The sequence below is a fragment of the Sarcophilus harrisii genome, chromosome 6 (genome assembly GCF_902635505.1).
Source record: "Sarcophilus harrisii chromosome 6, mSarHar1.11, whole genome shotgun sequence".
NCBI lineage: Eukaryota > Metazoa > Chordata > Mammalia > Dasyuromorphia > Dasyuridae > Sarcophilus > Sarcophilus harrisii.
In genome coordinates, this window is record NC_045431.1 from 253,940,382 (window position 1) to 253,960,259 (window position 19,878).

At 32.4% G+C, this 19,878-nt stretch overlaps 3 protein-coding genes across 3 annotated transcripts in view; all 3 read right to left on the reverse strand.

Moving 5' to 3' along the window:
- Nucleotides 1-247: 247 nt before the first annotated feature.
- Nucleotides 248-1,324, reverse strand: LOC116420139 (vomeronasal type-1 receptor 4-like). Its single transcript, XM_031943935.1, has one exon. The coding sequence runs from the start codon at nt 1,199-1,201 to the stop codon at nt 248-250; it is 954 nt and encodes a 317-aa protein (XP_031799795.1). The 5' UTR covers nt 1,202-1,324.
- A 12,089-nt stretch (nt 1,325-13,413) lies between these two features.
- LOC100925208 (vomeronasal type-1 receptor 4-like) lies at nt 13,414-14,366 on the reverse strand. The gene is given in 2 exon segments (XM_012553052.2): nt 13,414-13,466; nt 13,469-14,366. Coding segments are annotated over 2 exon segments (951 nt in total).
- A 10-nt stretch (nt 14,367-14,376) lies between these two features.
- LOC116420116 (vomeronasal type-1 receptor 4-like) overlaps nt 14,377-19,878 on the reverse strand; it is a 44,996-nt gene continuing 39,494 nt past the window's right edge. Inside the window, 2 exon segments of the mRNA XM_031943708.1 lie at nt 14,377-14,409; nt 15,354-15,716. Coding sequence (XP_031799568.1) covers nt 14,377-14,409; nt 15,354-15,716 — 396 coding nt within the window.

The following is a 19,878-nucleotide window of genomic DNA, read 5'->3' on the forward strand; positions in this document are numbered from 1 at the left end:
AGTTCTGCACACATATATTGTATCTAGAAAATACTGTGACATATTTAACATGTATAGAACTCCTTGCCAACTGGGGGAGGGGGGGTGGAGGGAGGAAGGTGACAAGTTGGAAGAGAAATGAGTGCAAGGGATAATGTGGTTAAAAAATTATCCAGGCATAGATTCTTTCAATAAAAAGTTATAATTATTTTTTTAAAGTTTTGAACTGAGAATATAGAATTTATTTTCTTCTTTGAAATTTCATAGTTTAAATGTCTTTGTTCTGAGAATTTAATGAATGAGGATGAGAATTTTTTTTTCTTTTGAAAATATTACAACAACTGAGGATCTGTGAATCACTACTGATTAAAACAAAAGGACTTAATGTTGAGTAAAATGAAGTAAAAAATGCAGACATATGTATAATCCACTGGCTTATGTCTTTAGATTTTTCCATTACAATAACAAAGATTGAACTAACTGAATAAAAGTATACAAAGGTAATCATGAGCAACAAGATTACTTTAGTGGCTCTGGTTTCTAAGGAGGCAATAGGGTTAATGCTAGTGTTATGAAGGTATTGGACTTGCCATTTGTGTCTGAACAAAACAAGCACCATGTAGCCACTGGAAATGGCCATGAAGCCCAGAAATATCGCATCATAAAGTGTCTTCCACATAACAAGATTGGAGGTCGTTATGGCATGCCAGTCTATTGAACAGTATCCAAGGTTCTTGTTAAGGTCACTGAACGTGTTGTTCCCAGGGCCAGTCACATGTAGAGGCACAACTACATCTACCAACAAATTGAGTACCCATATGAAGACACACGATGGAACAATGTATTCTGGGGCTTTGGCTTTGAGCTTGGCCCATTTGTTATTGGTAGAACTGATGGTGATGGCCTGGAAGACACTCAGGAGGCAGGTATTGCAAAGTGAAACTCCTCGGGCTACTCTCTGCAGATAAACAATGATTTTGCATTCAAAGTCTCTCAGGAAAATTTTCTGGATACACACTTGAATTGCTGTGGGAACTCCCCTGAAAAGAATCATTATAATATGGGAAAGGAACAAATTAACAAAAATCGTATCTATTGGTCTTATCCTTTTACCAGTGATAAAATTAAAGCCATACAAGAAAAGAAGTAAACTATTCCCAAAGACTCCAAGTATAATCTGAAGCATATGTAACATACAGAGGATATCATCGTTAGGCTGCATTCCTTATTCTCTAGGACAGAATGATATTCAGATCCAAAGTGACCTGGGAATGAAGAGAGAAGTATCTGTTATAAAACCAGGAATTCAAAATCAGATTCTGCACATTTTTTACAAATGAGGTGATCTTCATTAATCCTTAGTTGTTAAAGAAATGCTATGTTTTAGAAAATATTTTACTCATGCTAGTTTTCTATTATTTTTTTACTTTCTTGATGCAACTATTCTTATTTGGTGTTATTGTAATTTTTTTTTGTAAATAGGGATTTTTAATTCTATTTTATGTCTCATGTGTTTATGTATTTGTTTTATTCTATATTTATGTAAACATATTTGCTTTTTGTTTAGCATGGCATTGATACTTCATAGATCACATAAAATATGACTCAGTTAGATTTTTAAAAAGTTATAAAACATATCTTTTTTTATTTAAAAGTAAAATGTAAAATAGGAAAAGAATTAGGACACCTTACCATGTACAGGAATATAAGAAAGGACTTAAAATATCAAGCAATAAATTTTGTTATATATATATATATATATATATATATATATATATATATATATAAAGACATATTTAAGAAAATATATAATATATATAAATATTTTACATGTAGTCAATATTTTTATTCTATGATGTCTTTGTCATGTATAGGACAGCTCAATGGCATTCTCAAAAGCCAGATACTCGTGGAGGCAGGGCTATGGCTTATGTGCCCTTTGAAAAGTGGATGTTTTAGAGGGTGAAAAAAACTCTGTTTGATACAGCTGTTCTTGCTTTTAAGATAGGAAACATTGGGTGCAGAAAGAGAACTATTTAAACTTAGCTGAAACCTCAGATTTTTATTAGCCCTATTGTATATATAATTTTTACAGAGAAAATTTTTAAATGAATAGAAAACTAAAGGATGTGATCAGTGGACACACACACCAAAATCTAGGTTAGGTTTGAAAAAACCCCAAAAAAATAAAAATCTTTGTAATCTTTTAAAGTTTTTTTTCTTTCCTTTTTTCCAAAAATTTTGTTTTTTTTTGTCTCTTTCTTTCTTTTTTTTGTTGGTCTCCTCTTTTGTCTGTTTCTCTTTTCCCCCTTTCCCTTTTGTCTTTTTTCTTTCTTTTTTTCTTTTGTTTGTGTGTTTGGGTTTCCCCCTTTTTGGTCCTGGGTTTTCCTTTTAAAGCCAAAACTTAACCCGGTCCATTGGTGTGGAACAATCCCTTGGTTTTGATTTTTACCCATTTATTGTTTTATGATGGGAGGGCCTGAAGACCCAACTGGGATATCAAATAAAAGGGTTCTTCCAGAAAAAGTTTCATTAAGACCAAAATTTTCTATACAACTTGGATTACAAAATGAAATAGATGAACATTGGAATTGGGAAAAACTTTAATTTTCCTTGGTCTTTATTTTACTAGTGAAATTTAAAGAACAAAAAGGGGAAACCATTCCCAAAGCCAAAATCAACATTTTGGACAGGAATAATAAATTGTTTTTTTTTACAGAAATTTTTTGACCAGGGAAAAAAGTTTCTGTTTAAAAATCAGGAATTTTGATTCTACAACTCTTTACCAATGAGGTGGGCTTTTGTTTTCTTGGTCATTTTAAATATAAATTTTGAAAATATTGTACTAATAAATTTTTACTTTCTCAATTATTCTATTTTAGCATTGTAAAATGGTTTTATATATAGGTGGAATTTAAAATTTATTTCAAAATGTCTTTTTTGTGTATATCAAATGTGTGGTTGATAAATCTGTATGCCTCCTTTTAGAATGGATTGATAACTCATAATTATCAAATATAAGACTGAAAGGATAATCCTTCAGAAAGAAAACATTACCCAATACGGGCAACAATTGCTTTTATAAGTTAGCACAAAATAGATTCAATACAGGAGAGATCCTGTTACCCGTTAATTTAGATTCTTATGGCTTTTGTGGACAGTATAATAATTTTTTATTCTGATTATCTGAGAAAGTCCAACAGGTGATCTATCATTTTAGTGTTATAGGAAAAAGATTAAAAAAATTAGTGTTGTAGGAGAGTGAAACAATTATAAAATAACTTTTAGATAAGATTAATTGAGAAAAAGAATTTTTTTTTCTTATGTGATCCACACACAAGCTTGTGTTCTATGCATAACTTTTGAAAGATTTTGAGTAATACCCTTTCAAAGGGTCTTTGCAAAGCTTCATTCAGTTTTGCCGTAAGATGGGATAAGAGCTTTGGATTGGGGTGAAATAAGACTATTTCTGTCTTTGCTCCCCCTCAAGAAAAGCATTTATTAATTTTTAGTTTCAGACCTCTATCACAACATGGAGCACAACAGTTAATATAACTAAAAGATCAAATATATCATATATAAAAAGGATTTGATGTACTTCCCCCTTTTATTTATTTCCCTAAGGATACATGTGGAATTAAAAATTTGAATAAATGAAAACTCACATTTTTTTGAGACAAATTTTATTTGACATTTTATAATGTTGATTCACTTCGTTCTGGAATTCAGAAATACTTGTATTTCACTTTGCTTCAACCATGTCCGGTAACTCACAGTTACTCTCTTTTTGGTTTTAATAGATATCTAAGATAGACCTGTGGACTTCTGTGGTTTAGACTTTTATGGGCTCCTCGTTTTACCAATAAATCTTTCTGGGTTCTTTTTTTAATATCTGCCTTATCCAAATTGATGTTTGCTATAAGACGTAGATGGTCTTTCTTATAAATTGTTTCTTCAAATGGCCCAATATGATTATTTTAAGGACCAATTCTCTCTTCTTAAATATATAGTCCTTCTTATTGGTACATTCAATTTCTGAAAACACAACATTTAAACAAAATGTGACATCAAGGTGAATAAAATTATACCATAGTAACTTGAGAAATTCTTAAATATTTATTGGTCTTTCAATGCATCAATCTTTTTGTCTGAAAATAAGATAAAGCAATGGTTTTCCTCAAAGGCATAAGAGAAATTTTGCTGTTAGAATGGATTGAAAATTAAAGGAAATACAGAATCTTTCATTCATCTCTGGAAACCTTTGCCTCGATTCAGATGGCTCCTAAGAAAAATATTGCTTGCAGTTAGTACACATGTCCAAAAAGGAAATACATCTACCTCCATCCTTAACCATGTTTAAAGACTGTGTGTCCCCATTCACAACGAATAGATATACATTTGATAGTAAACTAAGAAGTAGTTCAACGAGTGAGTTAGCTAGTAGTAGTAGATTAAGTATTAGCCTTGCAGTCAAAGTTTCTGAGGTCAAATCTAGCCCTAGTTTTACTACCTCTGTGTCACTGGGAATTTTTACCCTGTTTGCTTTATTACCTCATTTTAATTTGAGTAGGATGGAAAAGCAAATCATTCTAGTAGCCAAGAAACCCCAAATGGATCACAAAGATTTGATATTAAAAAACCCACAACTCAAAGTCAAGCAAAAATTAATAAAATAACTCAGAAACTTTCCAGGGGGTCTTAATCTCTCCAAAGGAATTGCTCTGGTTTATAAAACATGTTGGCCAAATAAATCTGCTTGACTATGTTGTCAGGTGGGAACTTTTACTAAGGAAACAGTTTTCTAACTCAAGAAACTGAGAACAAGCTCTTATAGAAATGGGCATGCAACTCATGACAGAGCTGAAAGGAATGACTTGGTTACAAAGATGAAATAGATTCAGTTTGGGAGAGAAAAGGAGAAACCTAATAAAAACCACTGTGGTGGGTTTTAGATAAACATTTAGATGTATAGATAGAATAAATCATCTTGGATAGTCATTAACCTTATCAGCCCATGCATGCATTGGGAGGAGAATGAAAGAAATAATTATAGAATGCTTTGCTAAGAAATTCATAATATCACTCCCATTAAAGTCTAGGAGTTATTCCTCCTCAAAGGAAATATTACTGTCTTCTCATTGACAAGACACTTAGTTTTATGTATTTATTTCAATATCTATTAATTATTAACTATTATTTTTGTTGATTATTAAAGATTTGCAGCACTTTTGGGCTCAAAGAAATTGACAAATCATTTAGATAAATTTTGCATGAGAAATCCTTACTGAAGTATATTGTATCAAGTGGTTTTTAAGACTATTTTATGTCAACAATATAGTAATCACTATACAAATACATAACAAGTTTTGAACTATGAAAAACACCAGGGAGTGCTTTTATTATCTATATTTAACACTTGAGAAAACTGACAGACAGAACTTGAGGTTATTGAGCATGTTTATGTAGATAATAAATCTCTGAAGTAAAGTTTGAAATCATGCCTTTCTAACTCCAGACACAAAGTACTCTCCAAAATATTACCTACATATAAATGCTTAAATTCTCTTGGTGATTTTTCTACTATTCTTATCTCATTAAATATTTTCTCTCTATAATTCAATTTCCAATTAAAAATACTTATATTTATATTATAATATACATTTATATTGCATGTCTTATATACATAGGTATTGATTATATATATTTATGAATATTTAATTCATAAAGGTAAATATTCAATATATATTTCTACATGTGTATAGATATTGATTATATCTCTTCATAATTATTCAACCTTCAGTTTTGTACCTTGATTTGAAATTTTAAATTTTACCACTCTGGAGTGGAAGTTGAAAGTATAACAATGAATTGAAATCGATAAGATGCTGCTTTTCAAAAAGTCTATCCATAGTATAAAAAGAATGCTAAAAGTTGGAAGTTGGTGTGCAAATATAAAATAATCTCCAAATTTGTTATGTATGAAATTCATTAGTTATCGAATAAAGAAAGATAAGAAGTTTAGTACAATTCCTTGATGTTATTTTTTTTAACATTGACGCATCTTGAAGAAATCAGTCCCAGATCCATATTAAACGCTTTAAAAGCTGGAGTGGAATTATTTACTAGGATTTGTTATTGTTATGATGCAAGATTATCTTTACCAAAATTTAGACCCACTGACTGCATTTTGTTGAACATTTGACTACAGACAACTTGTGTAAAAAGAATATTGCGATTTGAACAAATTGGGAAATAAATCCTGAAGTACTGCAAATAATTTAATAATTCTGTTTAAATCAAGAAATATCATTTAATTTTTCAAATCAAGGTAAAGTGAAGATTTTTTAAAAAATTCATTAAATATATGCTACATGAAGTTAAATTTATCAAATATATTTGATAAAGGAAAATTCAAAGTTGATAAAAATTTAAAGCAAAATCTGAGATCCAATGAAAAGAGGAGAAATAATAACCGTATGTTGATGAATTGATTTAAAAGTATTTAAAAAAGAATTTTAAAATATAACAAAATTGAATTTGAGGTTTTCAAAAAAGAATTACCCTGAAAAAATAATTGTGAATGTATAGGCCTAGTCAAATACATGAAAAAGATCTAATCAGTTATCAATTACATTTAAATATTTTTAAAACATTCACGAGAAACTAAAATAGCAATTTATAAATCCTGAAACCCATCCTGTTTCCCTGTCAGAACAGAGGACTATGAAAAGGAATTTCTTTAAGGATAACAGATAATGTAAAGAGGGAACACAGTCTGAAAAAAGGGAAAAATTCAGGCAGGACATTGTGCCCAAATAAATTAACGGTCTATAAGAATAATAGGAAAAAAATAAACTTTTACTACTTGATCACAGCCAAATAAAACGAAAGAAATTTAAACCTATTTAGGGTGATGAAATATATTTGAATATATAATAAATCCTGATATAGCAGAGTGAGAAAATTTAAAAAAAAGGCAGTAAAGACTAAATGAAGAAGAACGAAATTGAAGGGGTTTAAAAGCACCAAATGTGTGGGAATTAGCTAAGTCACAAAACAAATTGCATGCATTTTATTCCTAATAAAAATTATATAAATATATAATATAATTATAAATTATAATTTATTTAATAAATATAATATAAAATTATAATTATATAAAAAATAAATTATATGATTATACAATTACACCAAAAGGAGATGAGAATTAATGACTAGGGGAGGGTAACACAACAATCAGGTGTTTGAAACTGAATAAGTGTTCATGTTTCCTGACTCACAGATCTAGAATTCTATCTATTGCTTCATGTAGTAAACTGGGGGAGGGGGAGAAAAAGAGCCTAAGAGAAGGAAAAGAAAATAGGGAAAACTTATAAAAGTTACTAAATTATTGTTGTTTTTAATATTATTAATAATAGTAAATTATAAAATTATCTAAAATAATAAAAATCTTGAAATGTATTTTTTAAGAATTTAAAGTTATTTAAACCTGACCTTATAACCTATCATTTAATTAAAAAAGATGTTTAATTTCAATTAGAATAAGCAACCAAATGCTATCCCCTTTCTGTCTTTGGGGATCATTTTATTTCTGTCAGAAAATTATCGTACAAAATCCTATGTTTCTAATATGGGGCCTTCCCAATTATTATGATTCACGGGCAAAGACCGAGGACCAAGAAGAGATAACTGGATTTGATTTTCCTTTAAACATTGAAATGCTTAACTTCCTTTGATTGGAAAAAACATATTCCCTTTCCTCAGTTACTTCACCTATAAAATGGATGCTTTTGGTCAACTTCTCTGGCTTCCTTTATGCTCTATAATGCTCTGGGTCAGAGAACGGGATCTGACTGTGGAGCTTTCATTTGAACAATCCCCACAGGACATACCAGCCTGGAATCTGCATTGTTTTCAGTCCTGCCGCTTGTGTGAGGAAAGAAGGGATAGAGGTCACAGAGGCCTGAAGCAGCCAGGGGTCTAAGCCCAGAATGCTCTGCCAAAGCACCTTCAAATGGGCTCTCAACTTGCACAGTCACAGTGACATTTCCCACACATTCAGCTTCAATCAGAGATCAGAGCTTCTACTTCTCCTGGGTTGAGCTTAGACTCAAAAGTTCTAACTCCTTTCCTGATAAAATGAGAAAGGGAACAATCAGGATGTCATTTTCTCCCAGGAGGGTTTCAGTGCAGAATCTGTCAGCATCTGAATATAACAGCTGATCATCAATCTCCATCCACCCCGCCGTCAGAACCACTTAAGGAAGATAAAACAGAATCAAAGATTTCAAGAAAAGCTAATATGTCCCTGCTGTAATCTAAAAAGGGAATAATCCCTACAGTGGCTAAAAAAGGAAAATCATCTGCAAGGTCTCTTCTGCATCCCAAGAACTGAAAAATATAATTCTTTTCCCCTAAATGAGATTTCTAGGAATCTGATCTCTGGAACAAAGATGGAGAGTTACCCCCATCTGACTTGTGCCAAAAAGTGGATACAGTTGTTGGTGTTGTTTGGGTTTTGAGTGTGTGAGTGTGTGTTTGTGTGCTTGTGGAAGGGTGCAGGACTGTGGGGATGGTCACCGAGTTATAAGCACAGCCTTCGACTCATCTCCCCAAGAACCTCAATTACTGTCACCTCAAAAAAAAGTTGAAGAAGAACCATGTCATGACATCCCTTAATCTGAAGTAAAAATCCCCAGCAGTTATTAAAAGTAACTAATTAGAATCTCTAAAGGAAAAACACTTTACATTTTGAGGACAAACTTTTCTTTCTACTTAATAATATGAAAGGAAGAAATACAGAGTGTGATTTCTGTGCATTGATATGCCAGGGAACAATTCCCTGAAAGCTAGTGATCTACTAAAAAAATCATCAATTCTAGTTTTTCTGAAAATAATTTTAATTAATTGAACACTTTGTTTTAGAGACAAATCTTTTGATAGGAAAAGTAACCAATTTATGTCTACTATGATTTATTAATAGACTATGATGGATGTAATGGGCTGAAGCTTGAGGAGACATCAGAACTTGCACAAAGAGTGGGTGGGGGCCACTCTTTCTCCAAGCCTATATTAATAGAGTATGGTTCAATTGCTATTTAGCTGCACGTGCTTGGGACCTCAGTGCTTCAACTCGAGCTTCAGTCCATTACATCAACGATATATCTTTAGGAATTTGCTTAAAAGAAAACATCTAAGTTACACATTGAGAGAAAAGTAGAGTCATTTAAATTTTATGTATTCCTGTGTGAGTATTTTTTGGTTTAATGAGTTTTTAGTATTGGGAAACATGCTATAGACATGAGTTTATAGTAGAAATATAAGCATAAATCAAATAAACTAATTTAGGAGAATTATTCTGTCTAACTTGGACTCTTTGTTAGTCTACCTGTACTGTACTTAGAAAAACATGACTGAAAGAGCTTACATGACATGATCCAGGACTTGGAGGATAAAATGAATAATACTTTCTATTTCAAGTCCAATTTCTTGAATTAAATAAAGTCCTTTATTCCTTCTATAACCCGGTTGTCTGATGATTGAATAAAATTTTCCCAATTCTCTTGTGAATTCCTCCTATCTTTGCTTTGTCTGGATTGAACTGATCCAAAAATCTGGCTTGATAATGAAACTCTATCAGGATTCATTTCTCCTATAAAAAACTTCCAGCTTATAGGCTCTATGACAATGCTTATTTAATGAGAGAAAGTTGAAATAAAGTTTAACTTTAAACTGAAAGAGGCCCAAGAAGGAACAAACCAACGGTCATGGTGACAGAGGAGGGGAAAAAAAGTGTCTAGAAAAGAGATCCTGATTGAAATGGACACTTTCATTGGAAATACTAGCATCACTAGACTAGTCCACTCATCTTCAGATATGGAAGAATATATGTCAGAAATAGTGGTAGGAAAAGGTTCTGTCTCCAGGATAATATAATTTGGCCACAAAGGTAAGGGATAGGTGTGCAATCAAATCGGTGGTCTATGCTTTCTGGTCCAATACTAATTCGAAGACAATAAAACATGACAGACATTCCAACACTAAGGTTCAAAATTCAGACACATGGTTCTGTTATGGCATATGCTTAATTAGCTTTACTGGTATTAACTTAACCTCCCTTGGAGCAGCTTACATTTCATTGACATGACATTTGAGTTATGATCAAGGAAGGGGGACATATTAAAAAATACATGTTAACATTCTCAAAGGAAAAAAAAAAGCAAAAAGAGCACTCAATCTGTTGTTAATAATAGCTAGATAGTGATTTTGTGATTCAATCTTTTGAAATTAAAGCTTCTATTTTCTGTCGATAAAAAATGATGCTCATAATATTTTTCAAGCTTTTGGTTAAAAAAACTGGATTACACATGGAGTGCGTAATAGGAATAGATATATTACGTTTATTTCTGAAAGTATAGTTTTTTATTCTTTATGTTTTTTTAAATTTAGAAACATGCCAATAGTATGTAATAAATGTATGATGATAGGTTGGGGATTAAATTGAAATAGGCTATTTATGATACTTATCCTACACTCTATAAAAATCTCTATATTCTGTAGAGAGAAAGATTAACAAAGGAATTTTAAGGCCTTTATCTAGAATTTAGAGAAAATAAAAAACAGAATTAATAGTTTGCTCTTGTTTATCTTTCCATTGAGGTTGTTTAGGAATGCTTCTTCCATTAATCTGAATTCTATAATCTTCATTGATGTTATTCTTGCAAATATTTTCAAGTTATTGAATTCTTCTGAGATTTGTGTTGAGCTTCCCTGTCACCAAAACATATTTTTATCGAGATTATATTATGAGGGTTTGCTAATTTTTCTTACTTATATAACTCTGAATTTCGCTTAAAATTTGACTTTCATCACCTTTGGTAGAAGTGGTGGAGGGGTATCACTTTCTCAAGTTTTAGGTTTTATTGTGAAAATTGTTGTTATTTCTTTGTTTCCCTGTGGTTTTCATAACTAGTTCTTGCAGTTTGTAAGTTTTCTGTGATTCTAAGATTGTATGATGTAGAGAAAGTCATGGTCACTGTTCTCTTTATATGGGTTCTAGTTCTTCTTTTGGAAGAAACTCTGTCCTACCTAAGGAATACAGGCAAGTGTGCGTCTCTCTTGCTCTGAAACCATTCACCAGGAACTAGCAATGCTACTCCCTGTTTACTCTGAAGTTAAACCAGAGCCCTTGTTTCTTTATGACTCTAATGCCTTCTCTCCATCCAAAAACTTAGAACTCAGAATTGGGCATTGGCAAAAGTATAGGTACCACATATTTCTGCTTGTGACTGAAGTTATCTTTGGCTAGAAAATGGCTCTACTAAAGAATGGCTCTACTAAAGCACTTGTTGGCACTAGAATAACATTTGATGCATTATTTTAAAATTACTTCTGAGGGAGTGATGAGAAGTGGGCACTCAAATGAAGTTTCTACTCTTATATTTTGGATCTGCCATCCTTTTGAATTTTAAAAATTTATTGTACAACCCAAATTTTTCTGCTTCTGCATTTTATGAATGCTTAATTTTTCATTTCATTTCTCTGATCCTTTATATCTTCTGATCCATTATTTTGTGTTCAGCTCTTAGCTGCCTTAGTAATTATTTCTTTGAAAGCTGGTTTGTGAAATCATTCTCATACTGTCTTCTTTTACAAGATGGATTTGCCATTTATAATATGTAAATTTCTAGGAATTATGCATTGTTTCATGAATCAAAAATCCATTATCATTGTGATTGCTTTACTTTTTCTATAAAAAATTTTAGTATGAATTCATTCCTTTTTATTCTTTTATACTTTTTTTCTTTACTAATTTCCTTTTCTGATTTTTTGATTTTTATATCTGCTCTGATTTGTCTTACAAATTTTATTTTAAATATTTCTTTTTCAATATTATTGTTTCTTCTCTGGTTAATTTAATTGCTGCTACCTCCTATTTTCCTCCACTGCTATGGCGAAGACTTTTTATTTTACATAGTTCTTTGAAGTTGGATAGCCTCATGTTCTTTATAGATTGTGGAATGAGGATCAAATAGGAACCTGGCAGAGTTCCTGTACAAAAGTATTCCTGTGGAATAAAGGATTTAATACATTTTATCTTACTTCTCCTTCAAACAAGATTTGTTCCCTTTCTCCCATGGACCCTTCCTCTATGTTACAATAGGCTTAATTGCAATAAATAAGTAAAATTAAGCCAAATAAATTCTTGACCTTGCTCAAACTTGAATAAGTATTTTATACCTAAATAATATATTTATTCTATGACCTCTTTGTCTTATATAAGAGAGCTCAATGGCATTCTCAAAAGCCAAAATCACTCAAAGTTGCAGAGTTAGGACTTATACACCCTCAGAAAAATGGATGTTTCAGAGACTGAAAACAACTCTATTTTAGACAGCTGTCCTTACCTTCAAGATCAGAACATTGGGTGCATGAAAAGATCTATTTAAACTTGGATGGATTCTCAGATTTTGATTGGTCCTATTCCATATATAAGTTTTCCAGAGAAAAAATAAAAATAAACAAAATATAAAAGGCTTGCTCAGTAGACACACACACCAACATCTTGATAGGCTGACCAGAAATTGGATCTTGAATTTCACAGTCAAAATTAACTATTCTCATTTTATGAAAGCAAATGAACAGCCACACTGCTTCTACTGTCAATACTTTTCAAAGTAATGTTTCTTTCTCTCTGTCAGTCTCTGTCTCTCTGTGTGTGTTTCTCTGTGTCTCTCTGCGGCCCCCCCTCTCTCCCTCTCTCTCTCTCTGTCTCTCTCTTTGTCTCTCTCTTGTTTTCTGACTTTCTTTGTCTCTGTCTCTCTGTCTCACTCTTTCTGTGTGTCTGTCTGCCTGTCTGCCTCTCTGTGTCTCTGTCTTCATCTCTTTGTGTGTACTTAAAAACTCCATTTCTCATTTCCCTTTTTAAAAAGGTCTGAAGAATTGAGATATATTTGAGGATGAAAGAAAAGCTTATTAAAAATCTCACTATTGTAAGAGAAAAAAGGATTAGGAAATGAAAAGTGATTGGCTAAATGTAAAGAAGAGAGACACTGCTTGGTTCTGTGATTTTCTAGTAATGAAAAAATAATATTTATAATTTTTTAACACATATCTGGTTAAACCTGTGCAAAACCTTAATCCCTTTTGTCATTGGTTGTTGATATTTGTGTCTATTGAACTTGGTGACAATTAAGGTGTCTTCCATGAGGAATGGAAACACAATTTGGAATTTGTACCAATCATCATTTATCATTACTTTTTTTGCTTTGGAAAAAAATTATTGGTTTGGTGGACAGAACCATACATTTGAAAAAGCAAAATACTCATTTTCTGATGAAGAGAAATTTCACTTCTTCTCCAGTGTTTTCTTTCACAAATATAAGTTTTGAACTGAGATTTTAGAATTTATTTTCTTCCTTGAAATTTCATAGTTTAAATGCATTTGTTCTGAGATTTTAAGGAATGAGGATGAGAATTTTTATTCTTTTGAAAATGTTACTAGAACTGAGGATCTGTGAATCACTACTGATGAAAACAAAAAGATTTACTGTTGAGTAAAATAAAGTAAAAAATGCAGACATATGTATAGCCCACTGGCTTGTATCTTTAGATTTTTCCATTACAATAACAAAGATGGAACTAACTAAATAAAAGCATACAAAGGAAATCATGAGCAACAAGATTATTTTAGTGGCTCTGGTTTCTGGGGTGGCAATAGGGTAGACGCTAGTGCTATGAAGGTATTGGACTTGCTCTTTGTGTCTGAACAAAACAAGCACCATGTAGCCACTGGAAATGGCCATGAATCCCAGAAATACCGCATCATAAAGTGTCTTCCACATAACAAGATTGGAGGTCGTTATGGCATGCCAGTCTATTGAACAGTATCCTTCGTTCTTGTTAAGGTGATTGAACGTGTTGTTCTCAAGGCCAGTCACATGTAGAGGCACAACTATATCTACCAACAAATTGAGTACCCACATGAAGACACATGACGGAACAATGTATTTTGGGGCTTTGGCTTTGAGCTTGGCCCATTTGGGGCTGTTGGAACTGATGGTGATGGCTTGGAAGACACTCAGGAGGCAGGTATTGCAAAGTGAAAGTCCTCGGGCTACTCTCTGCAGATAAGCCATGATTTTGCATTCAGTGTCATTCAGGAAAATTTTCTGGATACAAACTTGGATTGCTGTGGGAACTCCCCTGAAAAGAATCATTATAATATGGGAAAGGAACAAATTAACAAAAATTGTATCCATTGGTCTTATCCTTTGTCCAGTGACTAAATTAAAGCCATACAAGAAAAGGAGTAAACCATTCCCAAAGACTCCAGTTATAATCTGAAGCATATGTAAAATGCAGAAGATATTATTGTTAAACTGCATTCCTTATTCTCTAGGACAGAATGATATCCGGATCCAAAGTGACCTGGGAATGAAGAGGAAAGTTTCCGTCATAAAACTGGGAGTTCAAAATCAGATTCTGCATATTACTTACCAGTGGGATGACCTTCATTATTTCTTGTTGTTTCAGAAATACAAAGTAATGATAAATGACGTTTGGTATAAATTCCAAATTGTGTTTCCATTCCTCTTGGAAGACATCTTAATTGTCACCAATTTCAATATACACAATATTTGACTCTCACTAGTTTTCTAGGTTTTTTTTTTGTTTTGTTTTGTTGTTTTACTTTCTTGTTGCAAGTATTCTTATTTGGGAGTGTTTTAATTTTCTTTGTAAATAGAGTTTTTAATTATATTTTATGTCTCATATGTTTATATATTTATTTGATCATATACTTTTATAAATATATTGCTTTTTATTTAGAATGGCCTTGATATTTAAAGGTCACATAAAATGTCCTTGCCACTTTACCATGATTCAAGGGCATCCAGGGTACCTGAGGCATTTAGCCAGAGAACTTACGGCTTTTTCCAGTTAGTAAAAAATACATTGTAAAAATGTAGGAAGTTAGGGCAGCTAGATGGCTAAGTGGCTAGAGAAGTTACCCTGAAGTCAGGAGGACCTGAGTTTAAATTCAGCCTCAGACATTTAATAGGTACTAATTTTGTGACCCTGGGCAAGTCATTTAATTCCACTTGCCTCAGCACAAAATAAAATGTAGGAAGTCATTGATTCTAAATTAACCACGATTACTAGAGTGACAGAAGTTATATCCTTATAAAAGAATAAAGAAAAAGGAAAGACAGGAAGAAAGAAAAACGGCATTGAGAGTTCCCTTCCGGGGCCGAGCCAAAATGGCGGAGAAGGCACAAGCGACTTTCTAAGCTCTTCTCTTACCCTCTTTATAAATTATCAAGCCTCAAAAATAGTCTTGACTGCCAATTGGTAAAGATAAAGGGAACACCCACCAGCCGAAAAAAATCCGCAGTCCACCAAAAAGGTTGGTTCCGGGGCCGGGGAGACGAGCAGACTGGGAGAGAAATTAGGCCCGAGGAGGCCAAACGAAAGTGAAAGCTCAGTTGTCCACAAGTCAGCCCCAACCTGCAGAAACTTTTCCTTGGGGAGTTGATCCTGCACGGCGGAGGGGCCAGGTTAGCCTCCAATCTTGTGCAGGGGGGGGCCTGGCGGGCCAAAAGCTTTCCCAGGGCCAGTGTCGGGCAGAGACGGGGGGCAGAACTGCCAGTTCCAGAATCAGCAGTTTGGTCAACTGCAATGCTCACAGTCCCACAAGAGGCTCTCCTGGGGCAGGACACTTTCCCCTTTAGTCTTGCCTAGGGAAATTCCCCACATAGCCCAACTGGCATTTTAGCTCAGCGGTGCGAATCCACCTCCTGTTGGGGAAGGAAAATTCACCAGAGCACTCCCAAACCACAGAGTGGAAATGGTTTACTCCCCCTGTCCGAGGAAGATGGTAACCCCTGCCTAGGAGACATACCTAAAGGCTTTAAAACATGAAGAAAAAAGATGGAAATCACAGTTTATGCAGAAAGGCAGGTCAGCAAACCTGAAGAACTAAAGCAAAATACCTGCCTTTCCTTCTTATGAAAGCCTCAAAAGAGAGGTTAAAGAAAAACCACAAAGGGCCCCCCTGAAAACAAAAAAAAAAAAAAACAAAAAAAAGGAGAATTGAAAAAAAAAACTGAAAGAGAATTTGGGTTGAAAAGACAAAGAACTCAAAAGAGGATTTTAATTGAAAACAAAGAACCCCGAAAGGGAATTGGAATTAGAAAAAGAAAGAATTAAAAAAATTAGTAAATGGAAAAATTTCCAAAACAATATTTAAAATTAATTTGAATTAAAAAAAAGAAAAATAATAAAAAAAATTTTTAAAAAATTGAAATTGAATTGAACCAAAACGTAAAAACAAAAAGCAAATAAAAGACCTAATTATTCCAAAATAAGATTGGAAAAAATTAGGGAATAACTGGGATTATTGACTTTGAAAACAAGAAAAAAGAGCCTAGATACTAACGAAACAAAGGGAACTGCTGAAAAATAGAACAGAAAAAAAGCGAAAGAACAGAACACCTTCTGAAAAAACCCAAAATAAAACCCAAGGAAATTGAAAAGCCAGATTGGTTTTCATAAAAAAAAAAAATTTAAAAATCTAAAAAATCACCCGATCTGGTGCCCACTAAAGGATCAGGGACCTGGAATCCAAAAAAGAACTTGGCGGGAAATAAACCTCTAAGGGCATTTTCTTCCGGGAAGAAGCAAAGAAACAAAGTTCCTTTGTTTCGGAAAACGTCCTTTGCCCAAAAATTACCAAGTAAAAATCTTTTGAAATTGTTTTCTTTGGGATATAAAAAAGAATACATTAAATTGATTTTACTGTTAAATAAAAAGGGGAAGGATAGGAAAGTGATGTGGCAAAAATAAAAGGAGGGAAAAGGGCCAATCCAAAGAGGCAAAAAACTTATTATCTGAGGAATTTAGAGGAGGAAAGGGAATCTTACCTCACAAGTTGTCAAAAAAAAATAATTACATTTGTTTTAAGAAAATTTTCTTGCCTCATTAAAAAGGGGAGAGGAAAGGAAAAAAAGGAAAGGGAAGGAAGGGGAAAAGATTCAAAGGGGGGGAGGGATTTAAAGAGGATCACTAACGAAAAATAATTTAAAAGGGAAAAGATTGGGGACAAAAAAGAAAACAAATCATAGGATCAGGAAATACAGATTTAGTAACAAAAAAGGAAGGAGAACTCCAAAAAGGGAAACCCTTTCAAAGCGAACCTACAAAAATTTCAAGCCATTTGAAAACTATTAAAAAAAACAAAAACCATTCAAAAAAAGTCCATCCTTTCCAGATCGCAAAAAAAATTGATCAATTAAAAGATAAGGAAGAAAACCCAACACAAAACAACAACAAATCAAATTTAAACATATAGCCCAAGTTCATCCAACCCTAAAGGAAATTAAGAAGTTTGAAGAAAAGACAAAAAACGCAAAGTGGGAATCCAACCCCCAAAAAACCAAACCAAAAACAAATAAGAAAAAATTTAAAAAGAAAAATAGAAAAATTTATTTGTCGAAAAAGAAGGAAAGAAAAAAACCCCCACAACATGAACCTTTAAAAATTGACCATTATTAAATAAAACTCAAAATTAAACAAAAAGGAAATATAAATCTTTCTGTCAGACGAGTAAAAAACCACCAACAAAAAAACGGTTAAAAAATCAAAAAGTAATTAAACAAAAACCACAAAATTCAGACAATTAACTTCAACCCAAGATAAACAAATAGACGTACCAAAAATTTATGGGATCCCACAGCGGAATAAGAATTTAATCCCGACTTATTAAAAAAACAGAGAAAGAAAAAAATGTTGGGATTAATAAAAACAAAAAACCAAATTAAAAACCAATCAAATTAAATTGAAATTTAAAATTAAAAGGACAAATAAAATATTGAAAGTAAAACCATTGAATAATTAATAAACCAAGTTGGTTCATAAAAACCAATAAAAAATAACCTTTTAAATTGATTAGAAAAAAGGGGAGGGAAAAGAAATTAGTATTTAAAAAGAAAAGGGAGAACCACCGAAGAGTGAGAAAAATAAGGGTTACTCAACTTTAGCCAATAAATTTGATAACCCATGAAAGGATCACCCAAAAAATAGACTTCCCAGACTAAAAGGGAGGAAGAAATTTTTGAAAGTCCCATTTCCAGAAAAAAAAGAAACAAAAACAACCCCTAGAAAACCCAGGACCAGATGGTTATGTGAATTTTCCAAAATTTAAAAAAAACCAATCATATAAATTTTTAAAATAGGAAGAAAGGAGTCCCTCCAAATCCTTCTGACACAGACAATCCTAAACCAGGTACTGAAAACAGAGAAAAGAAAAATTTAGACCAACCCAATGAAATTGATTAAAACTTAAATAAGATATTAGCAAAAAAGACACGAAAATCATCCCAGGATAAACACTAAGATCAAGGGGATTTATTTGAAGATGATTCAATTAGGAAAACCAATATAATTCCTTATTAAAACCAAATTAAAAACCATGATCATTTCAAAGATGCAGAAAACATTTGACAAAATCCAACATCCAGTCCATTAAAACACTTGAACCATGGGAATAAATGATTTTCCAAAACAATCACATCATTTAAAACCACATACATCATATGTAATGGGAAAACCAAACCTTCCCTAAGCGGGAAACTTCCCCCATCACCGTTTAAATTTAAAATTAGAAAGTAGCTTTGGTAAGATTAGAAAGAGATTAAAGGAAAAGAATAGGCAATGAGGAAACTAAATACCTTTCCGACAACATGATGGATTTTAGAGAACCCGAGATTCTTAAAAGTTATTAGAAATAATCCACAACTTAAGTTGCTTTAAAAAACCCATTCATCAAAATTCTTTATATTATAAAAAATCCAACAGTCAGGTTACAAAGAGAAATTCCATTTTAAAGTAACTGATAATAAAATATTTGAACTATCGAAGGAAAATCAGAAACTTTTGGCAAAATTGACCATTTTCCACAAATTAAGTCTGATCTAACCAATTGAAAAAAAAATGCCTTGGATAGGGCGAAAATATAATAAAGATGAAATATTACCAAACAACCATTTTTTAGTCATCCAATCAGACCAAAACATTTTAGTGATAGAAAAGTAACAACAAAATTCATTGGGAAAACAAATCAAAATTTCAAGGGAATTAATGAAAAAAATCAAATGAAGGTGGTTAGCTGTACCAGACTAAATTATATTATAGAACAATTACCAAAATTATTTTATTGGCAAAAAGAATGAATTGATCAGTAATGATTAGGCAAGGGATGAAACGTCAACAAAATAAACCTTATTTCCAAACCCAAAGACCCCACTTTTTGGGATAAGAACTTACTGTTTGATAAAAATTTGGAAAAATTGGAAACAAATAAAACAAGATCCATACAACACTGTACACCAAGATAAGGTCAAAATGGGTTCTGACCCAAAAGAATGAAATTATTAATAAATTAGAGGAACACAGGATAGTCCTCTCAGAGCTGTGGAAGGGGAAGGTCTTTTGACCAAAGAAGAACAGAGATATTACTGATCACAAAAAAAAATTCGATTATAAAAACGAAAAGTTTTTGTACAAACAAACCAATGCAGAAAGATTAGAAGGGAAGCAAAAACTGGGAAAATTTTTACAGTCAAAAGGTTCCATAAAGGCCCCATTTCCAAAATATAGAGAATTAACCTAATTTATAAAAAATCTATTCTCCAATTGAAAATGGTAAAGGGAATGAACGACAATTTCAGATGAAGAAATTGAAACTATTTCATCATATGAAAAGATGCCCGTCATTATTAATCAGAGAAATGCAAATTAAGACAACCTAAGATACCCAAACACCCGCCGATTCTAAGATGACAGGAAAAAAATAATTAGGGGATGGGGAAAACTGGGGAAAGATATTGTTGGTGGAGTTTG